This window comes from Prionailurus viverrinus, chromosome F2 (genome assembly GCF_022837055.1).
Source record: "Prionailurus viverrinus isolate Anna chromosome F2, UM_Priviv_1.0, whole genome shotgun sequence".
NCBI lineage: Eukaryota > Metazoa > Chordata > Mammalia > Carnivora > Felidae > Prionailurus > Prionailurus viverrinus.
Genome location: NC_062578.1, coordinates 21,346,810 through 21,374,668, shown reverse-complemented (window position 1 = coordinate 21,374,668; position 27,859 = coordinate 21,346,810). Strand labels below are relative to the sequence as shown.

Here is a 27,859-nt window from a genome sequence, read left to right as displayed (position 1 = left end):
GAAACACTGACAGGATTTGATTAAGGGATCAGAGGTTGGAGGAGAAGGAAGGCTGAATGAAGGATGACCACTAGGTTTTGACCTGGGCAACCAGATGGGTGGTGGATTATCTGAGATGAGGAGGAGTGGGTTTGGGGTGGTGAGGAGGGTGGGGAAGGAGTTGTACTCAAAAATTCTGCGTTGAGCATATTAATTTGAAATACATATTCAACATCCAAGTCAAGAAATTATGTACCTATAGGTTTGAATCTCAGAGGAGAGACGCAAATTAAAGGATATTTTATTTAAAAAAAATTTTTTTTACACTTATTTTTGAGAGACAGAGTGAGACATCAAGTGAGAGTGGGAAAGGGACAGAGAGAGGGAGACAGGATCAGAAGCAGTCTCCAGGCTCTGAACTGTCAGCACAGAGCCCGATGTGGGGCTCGAACCCACAGACCGTGAGATCACGACCTGAGCTGAACTTGGACGCTCAACGGACTGAGCCACCCAGGCCCCCCTTGAGGATATCACTTTAAAAGTCATAAAGACCTCTTCTATGGGAAAGAGTGCCAATTGAGAAGAGGGCCTAAGATTGAGTATTAGACACTCTAATAATCAGAAACAGGACCAAGGAAAAAGAACTTCCAAGAGATGTGTTAAGCAATAGACAGTGAAGGGGGTGGAAAAGTATGGGGTATCACAGCAACGTAGCGGATGGCATTTCAGGAGCAAGGGATGATGTGCTGTGTCCCAATTGCCACCAAAGTTGAGTAAGACGAGAACAGAGCAGTAGCTTTTGGATTCGGCAAGAATCTTGGCCGTTAATGACTCTGATAAGCACCATTTCAATGAAGCAGGAAGACAGTTGGAGCGGTTTGAGGAGAAGACCAGGGTTGACAAAGTGAAGTCAGGAAGGATTGAGTGTCTACAGTGACAGGTTGTAGAGAGATGGGTTGGTGTATGGAGGGGATCAGAGGATCAAGGGAGGTCGTGGAGTTTTTCCACGGAAGATGTTTAGACATGTTGGGCCTCAGTGGGAATAATTCAGTGGAAGAGAAAAGATGTGTGGTAGCAAAGAGAGAGAAACTGTGAGAGGGAAGTCCTTGGGTCGCAAGGGAAGATGGGTGGCATCCGGAACACAAGATAAGAAGAAAGGCAGAATTGGCAGCTTCAGATGCGGGCAGGCAACTGGGGTTCGGTAGTGCTAAGAGGAAGCTGTTCTCACTGGAACAACACCTGCCACTCTGTTACTACCGTTTCCTGTCTGCTGCTCTTTGTCCCCAACTAGGGAGTCCCTTAAGGGCAGACACCATGATCTGTCCGCCCTCATCCTAAGTTTCTAGCACAGGACTTGGTGCATGGAAGGCTCTCATATGTTTTTTTAGTTTTTTCCAAAACTTTCGAATTAAATAGTCTACAATGAGCACGCCTGCTTTTATATTTTGCAAAAGTTAACTTTTTACAAGTAAATGATTAATCACAACCTTGAAAACAATTTAGATTGTCCAAGATGTTAAATTTTAATGCCCCTTCCTTAAAGTCATATCTTCAAAGTTCTTAATGCCAAAATACAATATACATGGAAGAGGTATGTTATAAATCATACAGTGTGCTTCCAGTTTAAGGTTTAAAAAAATAAAAGGTATTTACATCAAAAAAAAAAAAGATACAGGGTTCGCTACATTAAAAATGTTACAGACGCGCCCAAGTGGCTCAGTCGGTTAAGCATTTGGCTCTCGACTTCGGCCCAGGTCACCATCTCCCGGTTTGTGAGTTAAATTCCCACATCAGGGTCAGTGCTAATAGTGCAAAGCCTGCTTGGGATTCTCTTCCCCTGCCCCACTTGTGCTCTCTTTCTCTCTCAAAATAAATAAATAAACTTTGAGAAAAAAATTACAAAAATATTTTCTACAATAAAAAAAGACTTATTTCCAAGTAGTGGTCTAATACCATCTGCCACCAATACAACAATATGTTTTATTTATTTTTATTTTCGATAGTTAATATTTCCTATAATTAGCCGATTACGGACTATAGTCAATCAATGACTCAGCTATTCCACCTTGACTCAAAGCCCCGTATTTATGTGATTTGTTCTCTTACAGTGCTAAAGATAGCAGAACTTGAGCTCATGAATTCATGCATTCGTGGAGGAACCCCTCTGTGCCTTAATTTCCTGTCTCTAAAATTGAATGATGATAGTACACACCTTACAGGGTCCTTGTGAGGATTCTCTACTTCTATATCATTAAGGGCACAGAACTAGCACCCGCCCACAGGAAGCAGTTGAAGAAATCTAGGCTATTACTGTTTACGGGTGTCTTCTACGTGTCAAACCCGAGACAGTAGGGCTATGGAGGAAGAAGAGGGAGTGACTTCAGGAGGGGTTAGGGAGTGAAGGAAAAGAGACAGTAGCTGGTTTGCTGCCATAATCCCCATGCAGAATTCCAACACTAATCACACTAGAAACGATGACGACAACAACAACGAATCTGCCAGTATTTAATTTGCAAATGCAGCTGGTTCCAAGCGCATCACACAGTACTTCTCTTGCCCTTTCTTCATTCGTAGCCTCCCCCCACCCCCAGGTCCACGAGAGGAGATTCACTGCTGGCAGTTAAATAGCTACTGTCTCTGGCTTCTGTCATGCTGTGCCGCTCCTTTGTAGAAGACGAGGATGCTGGCTTTGTGTCAAAAAGACGCGTGTTTCTTTGCTCGTGCTGATCAGTTTTCCTTTCCTTGTCCAATTCCGGATCGTGGAAGGATTGAAGGATGGCTCATGGAACTTTCTGGTAGTCCACAGTGTGGAGCAGAGCCTTGCCTTGTTTGAAGTCTCCTCACCAGGCAGAGCAAGCCTGTCCCTGGGTACGTCCCCATGGTGGCAGTGGGGATGCACTGTTGGGCTTTGGGTTCTGGTCCTCCCTTGGTCAAGTAAGAAAGACAGGAGAGCAGCAAGCTTCAGGGAAACTCCTCCTGTCAGTAAAAAAAAAAAAAAAAAAAAAAAAAAAAAAAAAAAAAAAAAAAAGCATTGACTTTGATTCTCCCTCAACACTGTGAACTCCATCTTACCATCTCCAGTTTATATATGTGGGAAATTGAACTGAAGTGATTTTTGCCCAGAGCCGCTTTGGTAAAGCCAAATTTGAAGCCAGCGTTTCCTGCCACAGCTGTCATTGCACTAAAACCTGTCTAGCTGTGTCTCCTAAGCTGACCGTTGCTCTTTAGCAACATAAAGGAGGTAGAGTATCCCGGTGCTGTCACACCTTGATGTGATACGGCAAAGCCCAATAATGGCATTTTCTCTAATGTATTCTTTACATTTTCTTAATATTATTTATTTTTGAGAGAGAGAGACAGAGCACGGGTTGGGGAAGGGCAGAGAGAGAAGGAGACACAGAATCGAAACAGACTCTCGGCTCTGAGCTGTCAGCACGGAGCCCAAGGCAGGGCCCGAACTCGGGAACAGCGAGATCATGACCTGAGCTGAAGTCGGACGCTTTTAACCGACTGAGGCACCCAGGCGCCGTCTGTTCTTTGAAAGCTTTGTTTTTCACTGTCTTCCAAACAGTAGCTACTCAAGCAACCTAACATCTGCTTTGCGAAAGTTGGAAGATAGACAGGGAGGTAGATAAATAGGCAGGCAGTGAACAGACATTTGCTTGTAAATTCCTACTGTTAAATAGACAAATATTTTCCTGCCCCTGTATTACAAAGGAGAGCTGATATGCTGTAAATGTACTCCTGCTTACTCCATTCTGGACACTATACAAGGCATAGAGGAGAAGAGATGAAATATATCACTGCCCTTGAGGAGCCCAGATGCTGTGTGGAGACGGAAAAGCAAAAGCACGATTTTATCGCAGAATGATATTCCCGGTGATGGGGATATGTAAGGATATTACTAGAGTCCAAAGGCAGGATGGCTCACCCAGATCGAGAGCAAGGTGCCAGGGCTGTGTGTGTCAGAAAAATGATTGCCCAAGGAAGTGATCTTTGACATGAGAGCATGTGGCATTTAGGCACTTAGTTCGAGTAGGTATAAAGCACAGAGTGCACGCAGGGCAGTTGTGAGGTAAGAGGATAGAAAGGGAGACTAGAGCCAGGTCACGGAAGGCTTTGTACACTCTGCTAAGGAAGCTGGATTTCATATAGAATGCCAGTGGTAACCGTTACAGAATGTTTAGCATTACCATGGGCATGAATGGCATTGCGAGGTCAAGGGCGTCAATAATCTAGGTGGGAGATCACCAGGGTTTGCCTGCGAGAACAGAATACAGGGGCAGATGCGAAAGCTAAGAGTGTAGTTTAGAAAGACTGGGGAATATGTTCAACGTCGCGGGGAGGAAAGCAAGAGTCGTACTTTCTGGCTTGACTCATCAGATAGCGGTTTAAAACCCCAGGACAGTTAGCTGGCTTTGGCAGGAAGATGCTAAATTCGGTTTTGAGATGTGGGATTTGAAGTGTACAACATCCTGCAAGTGGTCGGCATGCAGGTCTGCAGCTCAGAGAACTGAGCTTGAAGCCATCGCCCTTGCGATTGGCTAAGATGTGCCAAGAAGGAATGCACTGAATAAAAAAAGTTATCTCAGAGGAGCGGTCCCTTTGTGAATTTTTTGTTTGGAAACCCAGAATCCGAATATAGGTTGAAGATTCCTGATTCAGAAAATGGAATGACTCCTGTGAAGCCACAGGGGTGATTCTAGCCAACTGATGGTCAACCTGCCCATGACATAAACGGCCTTCCTGGTTTTGCCATAGTCTCTCTACTCGGAGGACGAAGCTGTGGGGAGGTGGTGTGCTCTGCGGAAAGAGTGAACGCCTCAGAGATGGAAAGACCCCGAGTTCAGTCTTCATATCCGACCGATGTGTGACCTTCACACAGTCAACCTGACAAGCCTCAGAGATGACCCGGGGGCTTATTAGGAAATGGCAGAATCTAGAGCTCCAGCCCAGTGCCTGCCATTTGTTGGACCTCAGTCAACAGGAGGACCACCCCTTCCTGAGTAGAAATACCCCGTCAGCTTGCCCGCAGTTGGCCGGATGGCTGTCGGTCTATTTAAAAACTCCCGTGAAATCGACCTGTTGGTGTCACACAAGACAGGCTTTTCGTGCAGATTCTTGATTTTGACAGGTGCTTACTAATCTTCAATCTGGGGGAAGAGTCACTGTTTTGTGAAGTCTGATTTTACTAATTTACTTGCATAGGAAGTTTGTTTAGTACAGAGAGGAATTCCTTTTTTTAGATTGACTAATGCAAGAGAAAGCCTGTAACTTCAGCTTCCCCAAAATGTGTCTAAGTTGCAGTCCCTGGGGACTTCTCCTGTTTCAGTGCAGTTACAATGGAGCCTCTATGCGAACAGCATTTCTAAGGAAACGCTTTCTAAATCCTGGATTCTTCTCACTGCTAATTGTGTGCTACTCCTTTGTAAGGCAGGTGGAGGGTCAGGGCAGGGGAGAGGATGCCATGTTTTTATCAACATTATTTTGCAGATTTGTTCACCGCCTCAAAAATAATTGACTGAGAATTATCTCCTGGTACTGGCATTTTGTCAGAAAGCTAAAGGGAGCTCTTATGTGCAAGATATCCCTTCAGTTGGTGGGAATTGTTTGTTTTAAACACATGTTGCAACCCTACTAGACTGGAGATCAGCTATATCTGTTAAGCAAAAAATCAGTACCTCGGAAAATTAACAGTTGAAAGATCGTGTTTAGCACGTATGTAGTAAGAACATGTAGGGTTGGGGTAAAACACAAGTATTTTCTCTTTTTTAATTTCATTTATGTCTTTTGAGGGAAAGAGGGCAAGTGGGGGAGGGGCAGAGAGAGAGAGAGAGAGAGAGAGAGAGAGAGAGAGAGTCTCAAGCAGGCTCCCTGCTGTCAGCACAGAGCCCAACTCAAGGCTTGACCTGAGGAACCGTGAGATATGCCCTGAGCCTAAATCAAATCAGATGCTTAACCGACTGAGCCACCCAGACGCCCCGAATATCTTCTCTTTTTAAAGCAGCAATTATAACATTTACTTTCTTTAAACTATACTGAAAAACATTTAAATTTCAGTTGGCAGGAATGAATATTTCATTCTACTTATAATCGCATACCTGTTAAAATGGTCCTAAGCAGAAGCCCTTCCTCATTATTGGCCAAGGTCCTTGCAGCAATTGCCAATAAGGGCTCTCTCCAAATCCAAGAGAATATTTGAAACTTTATATCTGAGGCAAGACACAAATGGATTCTGTAAAACTATTTTTCGTGATAACGGCAAACAAGATGAAGCTATTCCTATTCTCAAGGAGCTTAGAGTTCGGGGAAGCCCAGAGGAGGGGGGTGGAGTCGAGTATGGGTGCTGCTCAGAAATTTGAGGGTGACTCACACACTGATGGAAAAATTAACAAGGCTCAGCAGAACTGCCTGGGGTGGGCTTTGGAGAAGAGTGATCTAAGCAGCAGTATAGTAAACGAGCCTCTGAGTGATAGAAGTTATCAGCTGAGGAAAATACAGCGTAAGGAGATAAATGAATGTCATAAACTTGTTGACACACATCCTTCACACTGGTCACTCGCTTGAACATTTATTAAGCAATGACCGTGCTATGCGGAAACATGATTTTAGGCGCTTAAAATAGAATTGTAACGAGGACTGACAGTTGTTGCCCCACTGAAGTTAACGGTCCAGAGGGGGGGAAAAAAGGCTGGAAGTGAGCAGCCCTTGCCTGGTTAAAAGAAATCTGAAACACGCATAAAATGGAATATTAGGACAGTTTAAAAAATAACACAGATGATTAATATAAAAATGTCTTTATTACATATTGTTGAGTGGAGGGGAAAGAGGCTACAAAACACGTATCTGGTTGTACCTGCTTTTCGGGTGTGTGTCCCCCAATGAAATTGTAACCCCTGTGGAGAACGGGAGGAACTTTGGACAGTTGAGTCAGTAGGAGGGCAGGAAGGACAGTGGAAGAACTTAACAGCGGTGACTTCTGAAGGATGGAACTGAAGTTTCTTTCATTTATACGCTTTTCTGTTTTGCATGAATTTTCTACACGGGTGTGTGTTATGGTCAGACAAAAAAAATTTCTTTTCATAAAACTGCTTTTTAACACTTCTGTGACATAATGCAGCAACATTATCACTTATCTTCCGGTTGGCTCATCGATTCTGTCATAACTAATTCTGTCAATCGGGTCGTTGGAAAGGTTTTGTTCCGTGTCAGCCGTGTGCTTGGTCCACATCAAAAAGAAATAGTCAGAAATAGGGTCCTATTTAGAAAACAGAGAGAAAAAGACCCATGAGAAGTTCTCTCTTCCTTCAGAGAGTTTATTATCTGGTGGTATACTTATCCGTCTATTTCCTTATCCATCAAAAGTAGATAGGGCTTTGGGGAGGATTAGAAATAACACCTAACATGTAGTAGACTCTCAATAATTGTCCTTACCGTCATTCAGTGGGTTACAGAGCATACATCAGAGGTTGGAAAACATAAAACAAAACAAACAAAAAACAAAAAACCCTAAAAGCTTGACAGAGGAATTAATTGCCTTGGCCAGGAGAGAGAAAGGGGAGGCATGCCAGCAGACGATAGACACAGCTATTGCCTGTGAAAGGGGAGTAGAGGCCCGGCACAGAGTGTGCAGGGGGCTGCAAGGGGTAAACAGGCAGGCATGGCCCTGGATAGCCGATGTTAAGGTCATTATAGAGGCCCTTGAATGCCCAGCTTCATTGGAATCTATTGTTTCCCATTTAATTTTTCCCAAGTACGGATTGACCACCTTCTGGCTAAAAGGCAGAGACGGACAGAAACAGAAGTGAAACGTATTACCCGCTTCCAAGAAATTGATATTGCATGTTGGAAATTGTATTTTCAGGTAGAGCAAAACCTACGTTGAGAAAAATGTTCTGAAGGTGAAGGTTGAAAGCAGAGTCCCAGCAGTATGATGAATTCCATTTCATATTCTCAAAGCTCTGTAAGAATTCTAGTTCCTTCCCTGGGAGAAAATTGTAGTGACCCTCCCCTGCACCCACCGCTCTCTCCAGCCCTGTGATGTCTATCGGGCCTTACTGGCAATATGTGTATCTGCTTTATTTTTGAATGCTTGGTGCCTGGTATGATCCCTGGTGTATAAATAGGCAATCAGTCATTAGTTGAATGCGTGACAACCTGAACAAAAGAACAGAGAATGTGTGTCCTATATATTTTCTAGAGATATTTCCACAATTAATATATAACATAATATAAATGCTATATTCATGGTATACAATATTTTCCTGAATAATACAAACAACCAGATTTATAATGAACAACCAAAACGTGATTATCTGTTACTTTAAATATTCATGGAAAAAGAAAGGGCTGGTTTTCTAGGGAGTGAGAGTATGAATAGGATGAAAATTTTCCTTAGTTTTCCTTTCAGGCACCCACTCCTCCCCCTCCTGCATTGACACCCAGTGGTTGGAGCATACCAGAGCTCCCCAAGCTGGAGGAAACCACAATCAGATAGAACAGTTCACACCAAAGTAATGAGGCTTAAATAATTTAGTCCTAATCTGAAGTCTTTGTCTTATAAAAGCACATTCAAAAGGAATGATTTCAGGGGGTAGGATTTCAGATCATAATACTTGGAAGAGAGGAGAGAACTTTTGAGTAAGAAAGTGCACTTGAGAGGTCCTCACTTCCCCGTGAGAAGCTAACAGGCAAGTGACATGGAACCTTCCAGTAGCTCACAGAACCCTTTTTTTTTTTTAAATGCCGGTGTCCGCTTCTGCATACTTTTCTCTCCAGAGTCAGTAATAACTCTATGGCAAAAGAAATCGGCTTGGAAAATTTTTATCAACTTACTAACTAAGGATGTTATGCCGAGCTACACATTCCTCTACATGAAATTGATGAGTTTTTACTATTATAAAAGTATCAGTCCGTATGATGTGTTAAATTAATAAATTGAGCTCTTTTAAACTTTCAAGTTTCACTCCCCACCCTTGCATAAAAGGGTCACTTACAAAGCCAATTACATTCAAGTATCTCTTTAAAAGCTGTCCTGATGTGTGGTTTGCAGTTAAATGAAGATGAATTGATAGGTACAGAATGGTGATAAACTGGAACTAATATTTATTGCAAATATTTAATTTTAAAGTAAAAATTGCTCCAGAAAAAAAAAAAACTCCTAGAACATGACCTATTTCATATTACAGCTTTTGTTCCTTGTTTGTGTGTGATCAAAACAGACATATTCTATGTAAATTGAAACTTGTAGTTAAAGGCTTTGTGAATAAATTAGTATATGATTCACTTTCCTCAAATGGCAACAAGGACTAAAGAACGTGACTGCAGCAAAGTATCTTTCCGTGCTTTGGCAACAAGTTTGATTTTTATGAGAATGTGATTATTCACAGCAAGATGAGGGTTGGTGTCACTATGAAAAATTCTTCTTCAGGAGATGGTCTCAGCAGGAATGATCTAGAAGAAAGGCAACAGGAGTTACAAAGAACACTGTTGCCAGTGACAGATTGTGTTTGCAAAATGATGAGCAAACCCATTGAAAATTGAGAAACAGTTCAGCAGTAAATCAAAGGCTTATTCGTAAGAGAAGTTCTGACTCACCGTTCAAAAGGATGACACTTATGTTAGATATATGCTGTTTTCTTTTTTTTTAAGTTCTGAAATATTTCGTAGATTAAGTCTGCCTTTAATCTTTTAATACATGAAAAATCACATGATACAATTAAAAATATGGATGATATTTTTAGGATAAAACTGTATAATGCAGTTTAACATATTATCAGACACTATTGCACAGTGCTATTTTGTATTTGAAGGTGTGCGCCCTTTTCACTGGCTCCCACACCAATTTGTAAAATACCTCATCTTCTGACATTAGCTGAATCATAAAAGAAGCTTTTAATTCGGGCCTGAGCTTCTTGTGTATAATATCATGTGGTCGGGGTATAGAATGCGTGGGACATAATGAAAAATGGATCTTGCAGCATTCGATATAAAGTATTCACTGTATCCTTAACTTTTAAAAAAGTAATTATTTGTTGAACTCATTAGACCAAGTGCCATGGATTCCATAGTTATCAATTAAAGGAACCCATTGATTGCGTGTTGAGCAATTTTAAATTAGCCCGTTTTATTTGTAAAGAGCTTATTTTCAATTCTTTCTGGCCTCTCTTTTTCTCATGCTAACATTGAGAGTAAGAATAGAGACAAATACATTTTATATAATCGTGGGGTAAAGAAGGTATTCATAGTGAGACAGAAGGAGCTGCAGGGAGAGTGAAGCCGGCATATCAGATTTATTAACACTGCACCACTCGCTAAGAAGGAACTCTTCATGTGATTCCTGATGATGACATCTTATTTTTAACGAGCACATTTGAAAAGAAATTAATATAGAAAAATATTTTTAAAAAAATGTTTTTAACATTTATTTATTTTTGAGACAGAAAGAGACAGAGCATGAACGGGGGAGGGGCAGAGAGAGAGGGAGACACAGAATCGGAAACAGGCTCCAGGCTCTGAGCCATCAGCACAGAGCCTGACGCAGGGCTTGAACTCACGAACCGCGAGATCATGACCTGAGCCGAAGTCAGACGCTTAACCGACTGAGCCACCCAGGCGCCCCTAGAAAAATATTTTTAAATGTTCTTTTTTTATTTGTTGTTAACCATAAGCTTGAGATTCCTGTAAATTTTTATGTCGTGATCTGAAATATTTAGCATACCTTTGTATGTCTACAAATAACATTACTTGAGTGCTTCATTTTATCTTTTGCCTTAATATGCCATCTTCAGGCACTTTCAGTAAAGATTTTATTCTCTAAATAGTGTGTGAATATTTATCTAAACAGAACCAGATTGAAATAGTTAATGCCTTCTTACCTTTGTTGAAACTGCTGTAATTCACATCTTGGGTTTCAAATACAAGTACCTAGGTCTCCTAGCAAATGGAAACAGAATTCTAGTAAAATCAATGTCTCATTCTGGTAACCTCTACAAGATACTGTAACATTAAATATATTAAAATACTGTTTTTATAAGTAAGACTCAATAGTTAAAAGCAGTGTGTATCTTTACAAGTTGTGTTTTATTATCAAATCTCAAAATTGGATGTTAAAATGCCTTATTAGTTTCTGAGATTTGAAATTTGGTCCCTCCCCCCCCCCCCCCCCCGACTGGCTGCTATTAGTTTTGTCCTCCTGTCAAAAGAGATAGAGCAACATTTAGATATTGACTTTTAATATGCATTGGTACCTATACTATGCTGAGTGCATATTCTAGAGTGAGAATTTAAAGGCGAGTTTGTCTGGATATGTTCTAATTCCTTAATGTACATTTCCCAAAATTGGCAAACCAAATGAGGCCAGTTTCAAAAAAGCTCCTTCTGCTGTGCCTTAGCCACAGGTAATCTGCACCCTTTTCTTCTGCAAGGAAGCGTTGTGGTGGGAAAGCGAGGGAAATGGGAGGGTCGTGAGGTGTTCCCCAGACAGGCTTGATAGGTCCAGACCACCTGCACACGCGGGACTGAGGGGCTGCGAATAGCACAACACACCCCATTTCCACATGGCCATGCTGCAGGCTCACATCTAGCCCTTGATGCTGGGCACAAGGGCACAGCAGCACTTAAGCTCTTTATTCTGTCGATTTAAAAGTGCAGTGCGGGGGCGCCTGGGTGGCTCAGTCGGTTGAGCAGCCGACTTCGGCTCAGGTCATGATCTCGTGGTCCGTGAGTTCGAGCCCCGCGTCGGGCTCTGTGCTGACAGCTCAGAGCCTGGAGCCTGTTTCAGATTCTGTGTCTCCCTCTCTCTCTGACCCTCCCCCATTCATGCTCTGTCTCTCTCTGTCTCGAAAATAAATAAACGTTAAAAAAAAAAAATTTAAAAAAAAAAAAAAAAAGTGCAGTGCGGGCTTTGACACACCTTTAGAAAAGCACATTGCAATCATATTATTCCACATCACTAAGTTTAAATACACAGTATGCTGATTGGGCAGCCTCCTTTTTGCAGAGAGAATCGTGCAAGTAAAAACCTGTTTTTTGCAAATTTACTAACTCACGGACAAAATGCCTAACCCACAGAGATGGACGTACTCAGTGTGATTGTCCGTGAATGAGAAACAGCACTCTTCACATCTCTCCCATCCGTTGGCTTATTCCTGGATCGCCCCTTCCCCCTGAACTTCTGAATCACAGAGAATCTCTAGAGATGATCCATTTAACCTCATTTTTTTCCAAAGAAGTTATAAAAATATCTAGGGAGTCAGGAGTTATTTCCAAAAGCCACTGTGGAAATCACTCCCTTAAAAAGCTCTGTCACTCGAATACTGGTCACCCTATACGCTTTAGATTTTCTGTTAGAAAGAAAGAGGGTAGTGTGGACAGATCCACAAAGGGATGGTTTTTTCCCCTTTTTTCTATCTAAGGTACTCCTGGTCACTTGTCAAGATAAAACTTTCAGACAGTTTGTGTGTTTGTCTCTAAAGTACTGGAAATCCTTCCATACTCTGTACAGTTAAACATTTTCGTGTTCAGAAATAAGAGAGAAACGTCTTTCTAGTAACTTGTAGGTGTCTATGGTACCGAGCAAGTATCTATACTGTTCAGTGGGGAGGTGGGAGCAGTGGATGTAATTGCCTGATGACAGGAGGGGACAGAGGACCCAAGGATCCTTTCCTCTGCCTTGGCTAACTCCGGCTGGTCTCCATAGGCACACCAACGCACAGGCACCATGAAAATAGCCCGTTCTCTCGTGTCTCTTTTTTCCTTTCATTTTTCCTTTGTAAAGGAAGGTATTGAAACAATTAGTTGGCAGTCTCGGGTTAGTTTTCTCACGGTAAATTTGGAAAAGGGAATGAACGTAGCCTCGGTCAGCAGAATTTGGGCTTGTATAACTCAACTTCTCCAAAGACGTGTTTGTAACATTTTTACATTGTTCCCTTTCATAATGTGCAGTCTGCCTTAGAGTCTTCTTAGAGTCTATTTATTCAAAGACTGTAGGTTTACTTGGAGTTTATGTTTCTGGTGTCGAGTTCAGAGGTATAGTGCCTCAGCAGGCCGGTTATTACATCACTGTGCTTGGCATAGATAATAAGACCCATTGTAACTGTCTTAATTTTTTTTTATTAATTTTCCTAAACTAACTTGAATGGTATGGTGTTTTTTTACATAATTATGGCACAAGTGAAAGGCTTGGAGGAAAAGTACAACCACTATGGTATCAAAGCAGAATAAATATTTGCAGAAAAATTCTGCCATAACTTAATATTTTGCATATGAGCCCCTGTACAAAATCTGAGTTAATTCCTGGGGCTTGGTCCAAAAGAACATGTCTGTGGCCCGACCCTGGTAGGCCAGAGATGATGACGGATCAGAAAAAGGTCAGTTTGAGTTGCAGTGCCAAAAATAATGACAGAAGGGACCAAAAAGGCAGAATAACAGTGCAACCAGAGTTCTGAAAGGGAATGTGCCTTTGCCGCATGGCTGTTGAGATCGTACCCCATGTGGCTTTCTTCATACTCCCAACACCAGGACTGGTGTTTAGCTGCTTCATGTGTTGGCAATTTTCCCCAGCCATCCATGTGAGCATTTTATAATCCAGCCCCACGAGTGCTTAGATGTCTGCGAGCTGAGGGCCAGTAGTAACTAAAGCTTGCTAATTTATCTTACTCCTCTGTGAAGCACATGGGCCATGGAACATAAAGGGAAGCCAGGCAAGGGGAATCTCTGGTCGTTTGGTTGGTGGTGTTTATCTGCAAGATGATTGTAGAAACCTTTTGTGGAGAATGGAGGTTGCAGACTAGCACCTGTGGGCTCAACCCCGTGCCTCTCTGATGGTTACCGTCTGCCTTCATTCACCTCCTCTCCCCTGGTCAGATCCTTGTTCCTGGGCCTCCAGCCTTCTAGCTGTGTCAAAGCCACACTAACACCTACACTCTCACCACCTACTCCCACCCCCTGGCAAAGGCCCAGTTGCCACAGTGGCTCTCCTTCCAAGGTGATTTCAGTCATTTGATGGCCTACTGGTGAGATGAAGGGCCGGGGTTTGTCCCGGGGGACGGAGGACTCCCGTCTGAGCTCCAGGCTGGGGGAGGGGGCCGTGGTGACAGACGCTGGGCACAGTAGGAGTGGGGCAGGAGAAGGGGAGGGTAAGCGTTGGAGCCGCAGTCCCTACACTCCAAACAACCGATAGGCCACGAAGGATCCAAATGGCGGCCACCACGAGGAGTGGACAGTGGCATGGGAAGAGCCGGCGAGTTGGAGGTCAAAGACGTAGTGTCTCCGCGCTTACATTATATAACTTCTCTGACTCTTCACTTTTTTGCGTCTGTGAAATGAGTTACGCCAATAAATACTCTTCTACCTTCACCATAAATCAGCAACACTCATTCAACTCAACAAGAAGGACGAATATTTGTGAGGGAGGGAAACCGTGTGCCCGCCCCCACAAGAACTCTACGGAAGTAGAAGAAAGGACTTACTGAAGTAGGTTGCCTTTACTTTGGGGAAGGAGGAATATACTCGAGTGATACAAAGAATCAAACTAGGACATTCTGGTAATCAAGTGTCAACAGATTGTGTCTCCTCTCTGTGCGTTAAGATTTCTGAAAAGGGGCAGGCCAACCTCACGTCGCTTTAGCAGTAATCCAAGTTCGGTAATTAATCGTAAAGTGTTCCTAGCGAAGGATAGTCACAATTTTGCCTGGCACTGGTCCTGGCTCTTGCTTAGAATTTGTGCTCTGTGCCTGTATATGAAAATTGGTCCAATGAAAATGTTAATTATATATTCCTCTACTATTGCCTTGATACGGAGCCTTTACACACAAATGTGGCTGATTTGGACATCCCTTTGGAAAGCCATGGACAAAAGATGACTCTTTTCCCACCTCTTGATCCCTTGCCAGCTCCCATAGCAATTCTTGAATGTATGGTTTCGAGGGTAACACAAGCCATCTCCAATAGCCTTCCCTTATGGGGACCTGCTTTCTGGCTCCACAAGAGTTTTCTTGCATGTCTGGAACTATTTCCCAGAGAGAGGGGATAACTTGCCCAATAAGTGCCACCTCCCCCCACCCCGCCTCACCGCCACGCACAAGTAGATGTCTGACATCAACAGTCTGGGATCCCAAAGCTATGTTTTGTTCCTGTTACCCAGCTTCAGTGACTACGAACCATCTCTGGCAAGTTTGCCCTGTATCTCTTTCTTTACCTGGTGCTGTCTCTCCCCGAGCTGGGAAAACAGAATTTGAGTTTTCAGACCTCAGAAGCTCTTCTGGACTAAATAGAATTCAGCCATTCAGCAGGGGGATGGAGGTTCCTTTGAATGTTCCTCAAGGCGGTTCTGCAGCATTTGCTACAACTGTAATTTATCATGTGTGTAGTTAATTAACTTCTGTCTTTCCTGCTGAACTGTACGTGCCTTGAGGGCTGGGGCTGATGACTGGATGCTGCTTCCAAAGCCAACTCCTTGCTGTCACCTGCTAGCCCTTGTAACTCTTCCCGCCTGACCTCCTCCTTGAATGATGGGGTTTGGGGGATGATGGTGGGGTTCAGAGCTGATGGCCAAAGAAAAGAATTCTTGAAGACATCTTTAGTGCAAAAAGATGATTTTATTAAAGCACAGAGATAGGACCCGTGGGCAGGAAGAGCTGCACAGGGGTTGTGACGGGTAACTGATGATATACCTTCAGGTTGGGAGGGGGTTAGGGATAAAGTAAGTCTCTAAGGTATTTTGGAAGCAAGGTTTTCAGGACCTTAAAGGGGGTACCTATTGTTAGGAAAACATCATTTATTACTGTTTAGTAAAACTTCAGTCATGAGACCCTTCAGATGTATATCAGGGGGCCATAAGCCTAGAGTGTGATTACCGACATATATCTTAGGGGAGGTGGGTAGAGATAAAGGAAATTTCCAAAGGAATTTTTTAAAAAATATTTTTTAATGTTTATTTATTATTGAGAGACAGACACAGAATGTGAGCAGGGGAGGGGTAGAGAGGGGGGAGACATAGAATCTGAAGCAGGCTCCAGACTCTGAGCTGTCAGCACAGAGCGCGACACGGGGCTCGAACTCACAAACTGCAAGATCATGACCTGAGCCAAAGTCCATCACTTAACCAACTGAGCCACCCAGGCACCCCTCCAGAGGAATTTTTATGTGTCTAAGGAGACTCACAGGATCCAGGGGGGTCAGGATGCTGTTAAGCCAAGATTCCCTTTTGCCCGTAGCAAAGTGTCATCATCGAGGCAGCTGAGCTCCTAGAGGGAGGTCACTCTGCCTGTTTCAAGGACTTGTCACTGGGCTGTGGGCAGTAAGGGAATTTAATTTTTCATTTGCCTTCGTTTCCCACATAACCTGATTGCTTTACCCCCTTACACTTAAACCCCCTTACATCTTCATAAGGGTGATGTTAGGGCTCCAGGAAATAGACTATAGGTTTCTATAGTCTATAGAGATTAGTCTATGGGTAAGGTTGCCTTTTTCTTGCCGTTAACTAAGTTTTCTGTAAACTGAAGGAGACTCCTGTCCTGCATGACTGTGATCTCTATCAGTCAGCCATTTGCTTTTGTCCCTTCCCCTCTTCTTGGGCAGCCAGGAGTGTCTGAGGAATATCACACATATCCCGCCTGGGAGGAAGGGGTGAGGTGCCAGCTTATACTTTGCCCTCAGCGTGCCTTATGCTCCCTCATCACTTGTGCCTTCCTCCTGCCACATCCTCCAGCACACCAGGGTTCTGCTGCCTCAGGGCCTTTGAACATGCTCTTTCCTTGGCCTGCAAGGCCATTCCGGAGACCCCACACGGCACTGCATCATTCCCTGGCCTGCTATACTTTTTCTCCTTAGCAGTTAGCACCATCTAACACATTGTACATTTTGCATATTTACTGGTTTGGGTGTCTCCCCCACTATGATGTTAGTTCCAAGATGGTAAGGACTTTTGTCTGTTGAATGTTGTGTCCTTAGCATCTGGAATAGCGCTAGAACATAGTAGCCCCTTTATAAATAATAGGACACATGAATGAATAAATGACGATCTTTCTAAGCTAAGGCACCCATTAGCCGGCTCAGATGAGTGTTGAGTGCAAAATCTATGAGAGGTCATGAGAATTGCTACCTTCTCCCCAACTGAGGCCCCCCGCGAGATACCCCAACACAACAGGGGTACCTTGGGCACCTGCAACCTCAACAGGACAGATTAATGCGTATGCGCTCAACTGGCTGAACTGGCAGTAGTGTCCCTTAGACTTGTGAATGCTGGCCAAAGACTTGGATTCAGTAATGACTCTGATGCTCTAAAACCCTACCATATACATTTTGGAAGTTTATTTCAAAAAATACATTTTTTTTTAAGCACATCCAGTCTTTTTGGAGTAAAAGCTTATTTTCCCATGGAATTCTTTATGCTCAGCCCTCTGTGTATTAAGCAGTAAACTAGGGTTCTTAGGAATATATCTTGGTACCTGGAAATAATGGGAAGCTTCCTTTCTTGTTTTCTGTGTCTATAGATCCTTCCAGGGGGCTTTTAATGTTGTGGTGGTGTTTCAGTAGGTCCAGAAGCCCTGCTCCCCTCCTCCAAATAACTAATTTTCTGAGTTTCAAACAAATTTAGAAACTAAAAAACAACTAAGTCCAGAACGGAAAAAAGAAAAGCTAAAATTAGGCTCTTAAGCAAAAAGCTAGATGGCTTCCAGAAAGTGGGGGGAGGGGAGTCTCATCGTAATGGGGGAGGGGAAGAAGAATTTCAGATGTTGGATGGGGGGGCGCTGCAGTTTCTGATTGGAGAGTGGATGCACTTACAAAGCTTCACACATTCCACGTATATTAAGATATTTCCATATTTTTATATTCTCCATTCTTTGAGAAATTAAAATTTGTAATAGGTAAGCATCAAGATAGTAATAGCAATAGCATAATTTTTCATCAAAATAAAAACATACAGAGCATATTTCCCCAAATATTTCTACAATTATGTAGAAGCTCATACAAAGACTTCACAGATATTTACCTGTAAGTCTTATATATACCTTATCGATACAAAGTTCGTGCAGTAAGTTATTTTTCTGTTGTTAAGTGAAATGAACAATTCGCAAAACATATTTTACAGGGACATGTTAATGATTTCTTTCTCTTCCTGGGGGTGCTAATGAGGCCCTTTAAAAAAACGCTCCTGATGTTTGCCTCTGTTTCCATTAAAATCATTCTACAAAAAACCCTCCTGATAAAGAATGAAGATTTCCTTGTTGCCACCACACTGGAGTTGATCAGATCTCTGTGAAGCGAGTTTAGTGGCTGCAGGTAGAAGCTTGGAGCTGTTGACACTCAGTTAGAGCTAACCAAGATATTGAACAGCAGTTCAGATGCGGGCCTCAGCCCTGGGAACAAAAGGACCTGGATAAAGCTGGCGGGAGAAAACAAATACAGGATGTGGGGGGAGACAATAGCCACAGTGGAGTCATTAACAGTCATTGGAAGATAACTGACTTCTCCATGGTCATGGAGATTTACAACTGCTTGCATTTAAGAAAAGCCTCTTAACGCCCTGCCTTTGGAAGGAATTCTTCCCGCCCCTAGAGTTAACTAACTTTAAGTCAGCTTTGATTCCTTGAATTAAATCCTTTATAAGGTAGCCTTTTCCCTTGTACTCACTCACCTTCAACCTCCTGTTTTCTCCCCAAAGAGAAAAATCCTCCACCGTGGCATTCAGGCTTTGGGGTTTTTCTGGTTTCATTTTGTTTTTGTTTTTGTTTTGGGTGGGGGGAGGGGTACAGTTTTTGGTTTTGCTTTTTTTGTTTGTTTTGTACACTCACCGTGCACCCTAAAAGAGTTGTTTACCAACAACACAGAAAAAATGTATTTCTGGCTAGATAAATGGCAGAAATGTCTACTCATGATTTCGTCACTCTTTAAACCCGGGATGAGTACAGGGTTAAAAAAACACTACTATCATTCATCTTCTGAAATATGATTGAATTAATAACTCTGAGAAGTCCCCAAACATGTATTCCAGGAATGACCTGTTTTTTAAATGTTAAATTCACAGTCCACATGTGAGGCCTCCTGGACTTGCTTTTCCTCTTTCTTATCTGAGGTTATGGACCTCGGGAGAGCAGAGGGGGGTTACAAGGTCAAAGTCTTTTCCTCCTTGGAACTTGCTGCTTGCTGGGAGAGGGTTGCCTGGAAAATAGATGCTTTGGAGAAGGGGTTGGAGGGTCACGATTTTAATTCTGTTAAGCAACAGCTGGTTTGAGTTTCTTTCCACTTCTATCTCCTGCCCCCTTCCTCACAAATCCGTGGAGAGAAAAGAATTTGTTCAGAAGGGACCCGCAACATAAAAATACACCTTGTCTTACTGTGGCACTTGATGTATGTCATCATTGTTCCAAACTGAATGTCAAGCACTGTAGGGACAGGCTAGATTTTATCAAGTTAAATAGGAAATACAACCAGAGCTTTAATCAGAAGAACCTTTTAAAATACAGGATACATGCCTGGAGATCTTTTAATAATATTTTTAAACTAACACTTTTAATGACAAGTATAATAAAGGCCTCTGGGGTATTTGGAGCCTTACTGCAAAGAATCGTAACTGAAATATTAAAGCATTGCCCACTGTGGGTGACTTGTTTCTGGAGGGGAGACCTTGTTGTCGGCCTCCAAATTCGTACGCCTTCCTTTGGCAACAAATGTTTATTGAGTGTCTGCTTTTCACTGGACTGTGCTAGGGACTGGGGATGTAGCCATAAGATGTAGGGGTTCGTGGATGCAGACAGGTGCATGAACATCAACTCAGTCTAGTGGAGCTTCAGCTCAAAATCACAGCCTCCTATTCTAAACAGTTTACACGCGGTTTGGGCTTTAAGCATCAGGTCTGTTCAAATAACATTATTCTATAATAAATTAATAAATCCAACACTTATATAATAATAAAACAGTAAAAAAAAAACATGCAAACTACCACATGGTTTGATTGTTTTTATTTGGGTTTTTAAGTCTCCCATGCTTTCTTCCTCCTACGCACACACGCATGCACACACATACACACACACACACAGAATAAAACTCACATCTCTCAAATCAATGGTAAACCAGTACCAGATTTTTTCGTCTGGGCTCCTCAGTGCACTGGCCTCAGGCTCTGTTGGTGTGTGGCTCAACAGCAATCAGAGGTCATAATTTCATTGGCAGTTAGCATCAGGTTTAATTTTTCTAGCATGTTACATTTACCGACATGTCTGGTTTCAGTTATGCTCAGGCACTGACTGAATCAGCTTTGAGCAGCATGATGTCTTCAGGTACCGGAGGTTTATGGAACACACATGCTAATTGTTTTCAATCCCTTTCCTTTCTAAACACAAGAATATATTTTCTGAAGCTGAATAACAGTAGTCCTTAATGGCCTTGCTCATTTTTTTATGTCAAGAGAGGGCCTGGAGTAGGTAAAAATATCAGCTTTTCACAAGACTGACACCTACTGATTGACATTGTTGAGAGACGGACCAATTAAAGTTGTGGGGTCTTTTTAAACATCTGTGTGTGGTTTTTCAAAAAAAAAAAAAAAAGGTGCTTCTCGAAAATGAACACGTATCATTTTTAATTGCATTTTAGGAATGTGACCAAGTTCATATAGACGATGTGTCTTCAGATGACAACGGGCAAGACCTGAGGTGAGCATGTTGAAATGTGAAGTGATTTTCTCCGTTTTACAGTTTAATTGCTAGGCTAATTAAGATGAACTTTCTGTCTGGTTAACTTTGGGCTTTTCTTGCATCTAAATAGCACATATAACTTTGGAACAGATGGCTTTCCTGCTGCAGCAACCAGTGCTAACTTGTGCTTGGCAACTGGTGTGCGGGGTGGTGTAGACTGGATGAGAAAGTTGGCTTTCCGCTACAGACGAGTAAAAGAGATCTACAATACCTACAAAAATAATGTTGGAGGCAAGTAGCTATCACCAATATCTTACTGGATTATTAAGCTAGTCTGGCTAAAATTCTCAAAGTACGACTCACTTCCACATCACACTTTTTGGGATGTAATAGCTTTTTTGGAGCAGTTTCATCTAACCGGGTGATTATCGTGCTGTGATTTAGTGACAGGAATATTATCCTTCAATGGGGTAGATGTTTGTGTTAGTTCTCATCTTTTGATTGTGCTTCAGAATGACGTTAGCATACAAGGGAATATGTTGACTTAATGAAAAGTTTAGGGGTGGTGGCGTTTTGCAGCATGGCTAAATCGACATGCTCTAAAGACGACATCCGGAATCTCTTGCCTGTTCTTTTCTTAGGAGTTATTCTAGGTCAGTCCCTCCCAAAAGGTGGCATAGGTGACCAGTGATAGATCCACGTTTCTATTCTATGAGCTTAGCACCTCTGTTGGGTGGAAATAGATCTTTCCCAATAGATTCGGCAAAGGTTCCCAGACTCACTTGCACTGGCCAAGCCATGGTCATACACCTACCCTGGGAGCCAGAGGGGGGTTGGCTCTGCCCAAACTCCATGGTTAGAGGAATGGTGTGAGCAGACTCCTCAAAAAGAGATGACTTCTATAACCAGGGCAATGCGAGCTAGAAATGCAAAATCAGTAGGTGTTCCCTACAGTGCTAAACAAGTAGGGAACCAATGGAGGCTCATGTGTGAAAAATTACTTCACATACTACAAAGCCTCAAGAAGATATTAGGAGTAGTATTAAATGTTGATTATTTATAACGCTGAATAGGAACTTTGGTAAGGAGGGAATTCGTGTGCTTTTAAATCCACAGGTCTGCTTGGTCCCACCAAGAGGGAAGCCTGGCTGCAGCTGAGGGCTGAGATTGAAGCCCTGACGGACTCCTGGTTGACACTGGCCCTGAAAGCACTCACGCTCATTCACTCCCGGTAGGCTGCTGTCCCCAAGTCACCCCGTGGTGCTTTTGCTGGAAAACAGCCTTTGCTCGTGTTTGTCCATTTTGGAAATTCATTTTCAACAGTCTTTTTTTTTCTTCCTTTCTTTTCTTTTCTTTTCTTTTCTTTTTTTTTTTTTTTTTTACTTTCTGTTCTCATAGGACGAATTGTGTGAATATTTTAGTAACAACTACTCAGCTTATCCCAGCATTGGCGAAAGTCCTGCTATATGGATTAGGAATTGTATTTCCAATAGAAAATATTTACAGTGCAACAAAAATAGGTGAGCTGCTTTTGTTTTGTTTTACAATCAACTCTTCTCCTTCAGGCTAGCAAAAATGAAAGGCAATATTTGAGACTTTTTCATAGTACTAGATGTCAAAAAAACCAGAAGAATTTAATTTTATTATGTCAGAACTGGCATTAGACATCAAGAGAAATAAACACCATAACTCATGCAGCTTCATTCAAGACACTTTACTTTACTGACTAACATTAAGACCTATGCCTTTTATACCTGGGTGGCTCAGTGTTAGGCATCCGACTTTGGCTCAGGCCATGATCTTGTGGTTCATGAGTTCGAGCCCCGCGTCCGGCTCTGTGCTGACCGCTCAGAGCCTGGAGCTTGCTTTGCATTCTGTGTCTCTGTCTCTCTCTGCCCCTCCCCCACTCATGCTCTCTCTTTTTCTGTCTCTCTCAAAAATAAGCATTTAAAAAGACCTACGCCTTTTATCTATAGTCAATTTAGCATCAGTTCTAGATTATTATCTTATTTTTCTTTTTAGCTGACATCAACAAAATTATCTAATATGCTAAAATAAATAGTAGTATAGAGATACACAAAATAGAAATCAAACAACTCTAATAATATCTTTCTTTAAACTGTTATCACTAGAACTATTTTTTTTTTGGCTTTCTTTTAATTCAACATGTGTAAACAGTTGGGTTCCCATGTTTGTTATGGGGATACTGAAAAAAAAAAATTAAGTTCTTGAAAGAAGGAATCATAATGGGGAAAGAAGAGTAATGTGACGTGTCATGAGAATAGAAACCAAAGCAGAATAAAAGTGAGATAAAAAGAAGACATGACTCCTGTTCTTACAGAATTCACCATCTAGCTGGGGAAGCAGACATCTAAATAACTGTAATAGGACAAAGCGGTATGTAAATGAGCCTTTATCACATATTTAGTAGATGCCCAGAGCTGTTCTAAGCATTTTCCATATTAAAATCAAACTTTGCAACCTTTCCATTTTACAAATGAGGAAACGAAATCTCAGAGACTTAATTGTCCAAGTTGATAGCCAGTAAAGACAAGAGTCAAACTAGTCTGATTCCAGGGTCCAGACTCCTTTCCATACCCTAACGGAGTTCAACCACTAAATGCCTGAATTTCCACTTGAGTGAAGAAACATTTACTCCCACCCAGGAGGAGGAAGAGGGCAAGTGTCCGTGAAAATTAAAAGGAAGAAATGGCATTTGAGCTGGATCTAGAAGGCTAACTAAGAGTCTTGCAGGCAGATGTGCTAGTGAGAGGAAATAGAGACATTGAAGTGTGTTCCCTGCTGAGGGACTTGTCCAGTAGTCGTGGGTCCTGGGAAGCTGATTCTGGAAACGTAGACTTAGGTCTTTCTGGAAACGTAGACTTAGGTCTAGTCCTAGGTGGCCTTGTTTACCACCCTAATGAGATGTTATTTTAGTGAGTTCTGGGATGGAGGAGGAGGATCCTAGTAGGTGAGAAGAAAGTTTTTGTGGCTGCTCAACTGTATCTAAAGAAAAAAGAGTAAAAATGGAATTTCATTTTCCATCTGACTACACTTTTATACTTCCTGTACTTTTCCTTACTAGCATTTACTAAATTATCGTTAAAGAATTACTTTTACAATTGTTCATAGTCGGATCTTTCCTATAAGAGTGTAGTGTCTTGATAACTAAACCTGTTGCTCACCATTGTAGCTATGGTGCCCAGCACAGAGTAGGTACTCAATAAATGCTTGTTGAACAAAATGAATAATAAACAGTTGTTTATTCTGAAGAAGGCTGACACAGAGGTTTCTTTTATTTATTTATTTATTTTTTCAACGTTTATTTATTTTTGGGACAGAGAGAGACAGAGCATGAACGGGGGAGGGGCAGAGAGAGAGGGAGACACAGAATCGGAAACAGGCTCCAGGCTCTGAGCCATCAGCCCAGAGCCTGACGCGGGGCTCAAACTCACGGACCGCGAGATCGTGACCTGGCTGAAGTCGGACGCTTAACCGACTGCGCCACCCAGGCGCCCCCAGAGGTTTCTTTTAAACACCCAGGTCAGTAATGACACTGTTAACTGATAGGGGGAAATCAGGTTTGATAGTAAAGATTATGAAGAGCCTGTGGGATATTCAGATAGCCTTGTCAAATGGAAATAGCTGGAGGTGGAGAATGACTGATGCCTCCTGCTAGAAAATACTTATAAAGACAAAGGAATGTACCAAATAGAATTCCTCGTAGCCCAGTGTAACCAAAATGTTTGATTGTTTGCATGTCCATAAAAATAACAGTTTACATTAAGTCAGGTGTTTATGTTCTCCATAACAATAAAGAGGAATCATACCGTGTTTTGTAAACAGTGGTCCATGGTAAACGTTTACCAGCACAGGAAAGAACGATTTCCAAAGAAGCCTATAGAACAGAAGGGATAGTACTTAACTTCCCACAAGGAAAGAACAAGTAGTTTATTACCTGTCATGCACATTGAACTCCATTCCCAAATAATTTAAATAATTTGAAAATATTAGGATGACAGAAAATTATAATAGCAAGTACATATTAAGTATTTTTAAATGGGCATTTTGTTTGTGATCGTGAACTTTAATTTTTATCAATACAAAATAAAAAATTAGAATTAAAAAGTGGTGGCAGAAATTACCTCAACCTTAGAGGTAGAATTGCTTTTCTGGGGTATTTTTAACGAGCAAAGTAGAGATTGAAACTCTTGTACTTTTGCTAATTTTGCCATCAAAAGAGATACAATTTGGGAGTCAATGCAGAAAACCCGGGAGTTTTCCTTGTAGGCGAATGGCAGTCATTGGAGGAGAGGACTGGTATCTCATTTTAGCAGAGCTGTGACGTTCTTTCAGACAAAATGGATTCATCAAAATAAGAAACTCCATGTAGGAGCTCCAGTTAACTTCTAAAAGTCAGCTTCGGTTTCTTAGTCTTTATTATGGAAGACGTCTATATGACCCAGAATTCACAGCGAAGCCTAGAGGAGACAGGGTACAGGCGAGAAATTTTTTTGTCCGATACAGCTTTACCTTGAAATAACACTGAGTTTAATTACCTTCCTTTTCCCATGAAAAGGAAACTTGGCAAAAACACATAAACATTTCCCTCTAAGGAGGAAAAAAGTTTCATGACATCTAAGTTTTGGGTTGTATATTTTTGCAGTGAAAGCTACACTTTGTATTTGTTTCTCAAAGTGATTTAATATTTCACAGTTTAGTGGGCAACCAAAGAAGCATTGAAATTACATCCTTTGAATAAAGCTGGCCCGATTTCGTTCTGTCAGATGCAAACCAGAGATTTTAGTGCAAAATACAAATATAAAGCAGACATTTGTTTAAGCAAACAAGCAATTTGTTCGTGAGTATATCTGATCCTTATTTGAAAGAGATGCGGGCCTGCTCAGCCATTTACATTTGAAAACTATAAACTGTCCCATTGTCCATGAAAATGACCTTATTGGCAGCCTGGGACTTGGAACACCAGTTTCTTCTCTAAGCAGCAACAATGGCTGCATTAACTGCAAGGATGTGCCTTCAGAGAGCCCAAATGAAGTCTTGACATGGGAAAGATAATAGATAGATAAAGGTATTCTGTTACCTTTATCCCGCTTTTCTTCCAGGAAAGTGCTTTATTGGACATTAGATGCCTGGGCAGGGTGGGCATGATCTCTGTAGTGCCCCAAATTGCCTGACATTTGTTTCAGAAACAGTTTTACCAGAATATTTCAAGTAAACACATTAGGCTTGGCGAGGGGAGGATGGGGTTGGGAATCCCAACTTGAAAATGAAGGAACAAATGAATTCCACTGTTTGATTTCTCTTACTCTAACAAAACCAGTCTCAGGGTGGTAGTTGTTTTTTGTTGTTGTTGTTGTTTTCTTGGTTTTTTTTTCTTTTTTTCCATCCTTCTCAATAGATGTTGGATCAGACATTATTTTCAGAGTTTAGTATGTCATGAAACATTTTTTAAGTCCAGTTCGAATATGTTGCCAGAATCAAATGCCTTTGTCAAGTCTTGGCTCATAGGAAAAAAAGTACTGCTGTAAAACAGTATTTTCTCCCAAATATTATACCGTGATCGACTAGACCCTACTTTTTAATAAATGAGTTCTTAAGAAAAAAAATATCAAAGATTGACCATTTCCAAAGGACAGAACACCACATGGATAGTTTACGGTTTCTGGTTTACTGTGCTGTTCCCCATTCTACCCAAATGGCATCCAAAAGCACTCTTTTCCAGTTTGTGCAGGTAGGGTAGAGTGGAGTCAGGAGCATAAAGGAAGGTTTTGTGTAAAAAGTTCAAGCACTGTCGTGCTGAGTTACCCCAACTTTCCATTGTTTATAATCTATTTTTGTTCATCAGGCAAGGAAAGCTGTTTTGAGAGGATAATTCAAAGGTTTGGAAGAAAAGTGGTGTACGTTGTTATAGGAGATGGTGTGGAAGAAGAACAAGGGGCAAAAAAGGTGAGTGTTCGTCGATGGGGTTTTTACACCATTTAATTTTTGAATTTTTTAGTCCTCAAACTGCTCATTGCCGGATCACTTAAACACGTTCAGTGTCTCTGAAACAAATTACAAATGTGTTCAGAACTGTAAGCAGTGAAAAAGGACAGTAGAATTAAGTAAGTATGATCTTTTTGAAGAGTGCCCTGTACAAACTCAAAGGTCGTGGATGGTTGGTCTTCATAGAACATAGACTTTTAAGCAGAAAGGAAGGTTTAGTGCTGTAGCCGTCACCCGAGATGACGCACTTGTGGTGTCCATGTGAGCATATCCCGTTTGGCCGTGGTGGCAGACATTGCCAAGTGATTAAAATCTGCCTGAGCCTGGATCCAGCCTAAGAACCTTCCAGATATTACTTCAGAAAGCCTCTACCGGTTAGTCGGAGCTGGCTTGCCAAACCATTTGCTGTCCTAGAGTACAGTGTCTTCCTTTTATCACAAGGTGAGCACCTCACCTCCGTTGGGACACTTGGAGAAGAGGAGACGGGTGGGTCCAACTGCGGGTCCCTCGACTCCCAGTTTGTGCATCATACGTCTTTCTATCCTTCTGCATCCCTGCAAGTGTAATTCTGCCGTTTCCCTTAGCAAAAGCTTTCTCGTTAATGTCTTTCATTGCATTTCAAAGAGAGCGGAGGAAGAGGGGACCACATTTCTTCACTCAGGGACCACTCAGGGTCTTTAGTCTAGTACAGCCCACCTGTGCAATCTTCCTCACCCCCAGCACTTGACATTGCGGCCCCTTCAGCCATGCCTCGCTCTTCCTCCGGGCTTTTGCCTCTGCTTGGAATGATCTTTTCCCCAGTGCCCTGCTATTGCTGTCTTAATCGTTTTTCAAAATCCAGTTCGTGTACCACCATTTCTATTCCCCTTGTTTGTAAGAGCTTCATTATAGTAGTTCTCACTCACACTGTAATTGGAAAAGCTGTTGTAAATAGCTTGGATTCTGGAGCAGACAGCCTGCCTTTGAGTTACAGCTCCACTGCTTACCAGTTTTCTGACTTTGAGAATTATGTACCCCTCCTCTTTTTCTTTCCCTTTCTATAAATGGCAATCATAACAGCATCTAGCTCCTTTGGCTGTTTTAAGGATTAGATTTAGTTAAGACGTGAAAGCCGTAAGACAGCCTGATACGTATAAAGTGTGCAACAGAAGGTAGCATTGTCAGTAAGTAGTTATGGATATGCCTGTTGCAGCAGTAAAATGGGAGCTCAAGAGGTAGGGATCTTATTCTGCTTAGCC

At 42.0% G+C, this 27,859-nt stretch overlaps 1 protein-coding gene across 6 annotated transcripts in view; it reads left to right on the top strand.

The window, feature by feature from the left end:
* EYA1 (EYA transcriptional coactivator and phosphatase 1) overlaps positions 1-27,859 on the top strand; it is a 220,537-nt gene that overhangs the window by 173,741 nt on the left and 18,937 nt on the right. For all 6 annotated transcript variants that reach the window (XM_047842334.1, XM_047842331.1, XM_047842330.1 and 3 more), the window contains 5 exons: positions 20,575-20,633; positions 20,746-20,906; positions 21,732-21,846; positions 22,014-22,135; positions 26,482-26,582. In XM_047842334.1, the coding sequence (XP_047698290.1) occupies positions 20,575-20,633; positions 20,746-20,906; positions 21,732-21,846; positions 22,014-22,135; positions 26,482-26,582 (558 nt within the window). The remainder of the gene's footprint in view (positions 1-20,574; positions 20,634-20,745; positions 20,907-21,731; positions 21,847-22,013; positions 22,136-26,481; positions 26,583-27,859) is intronic.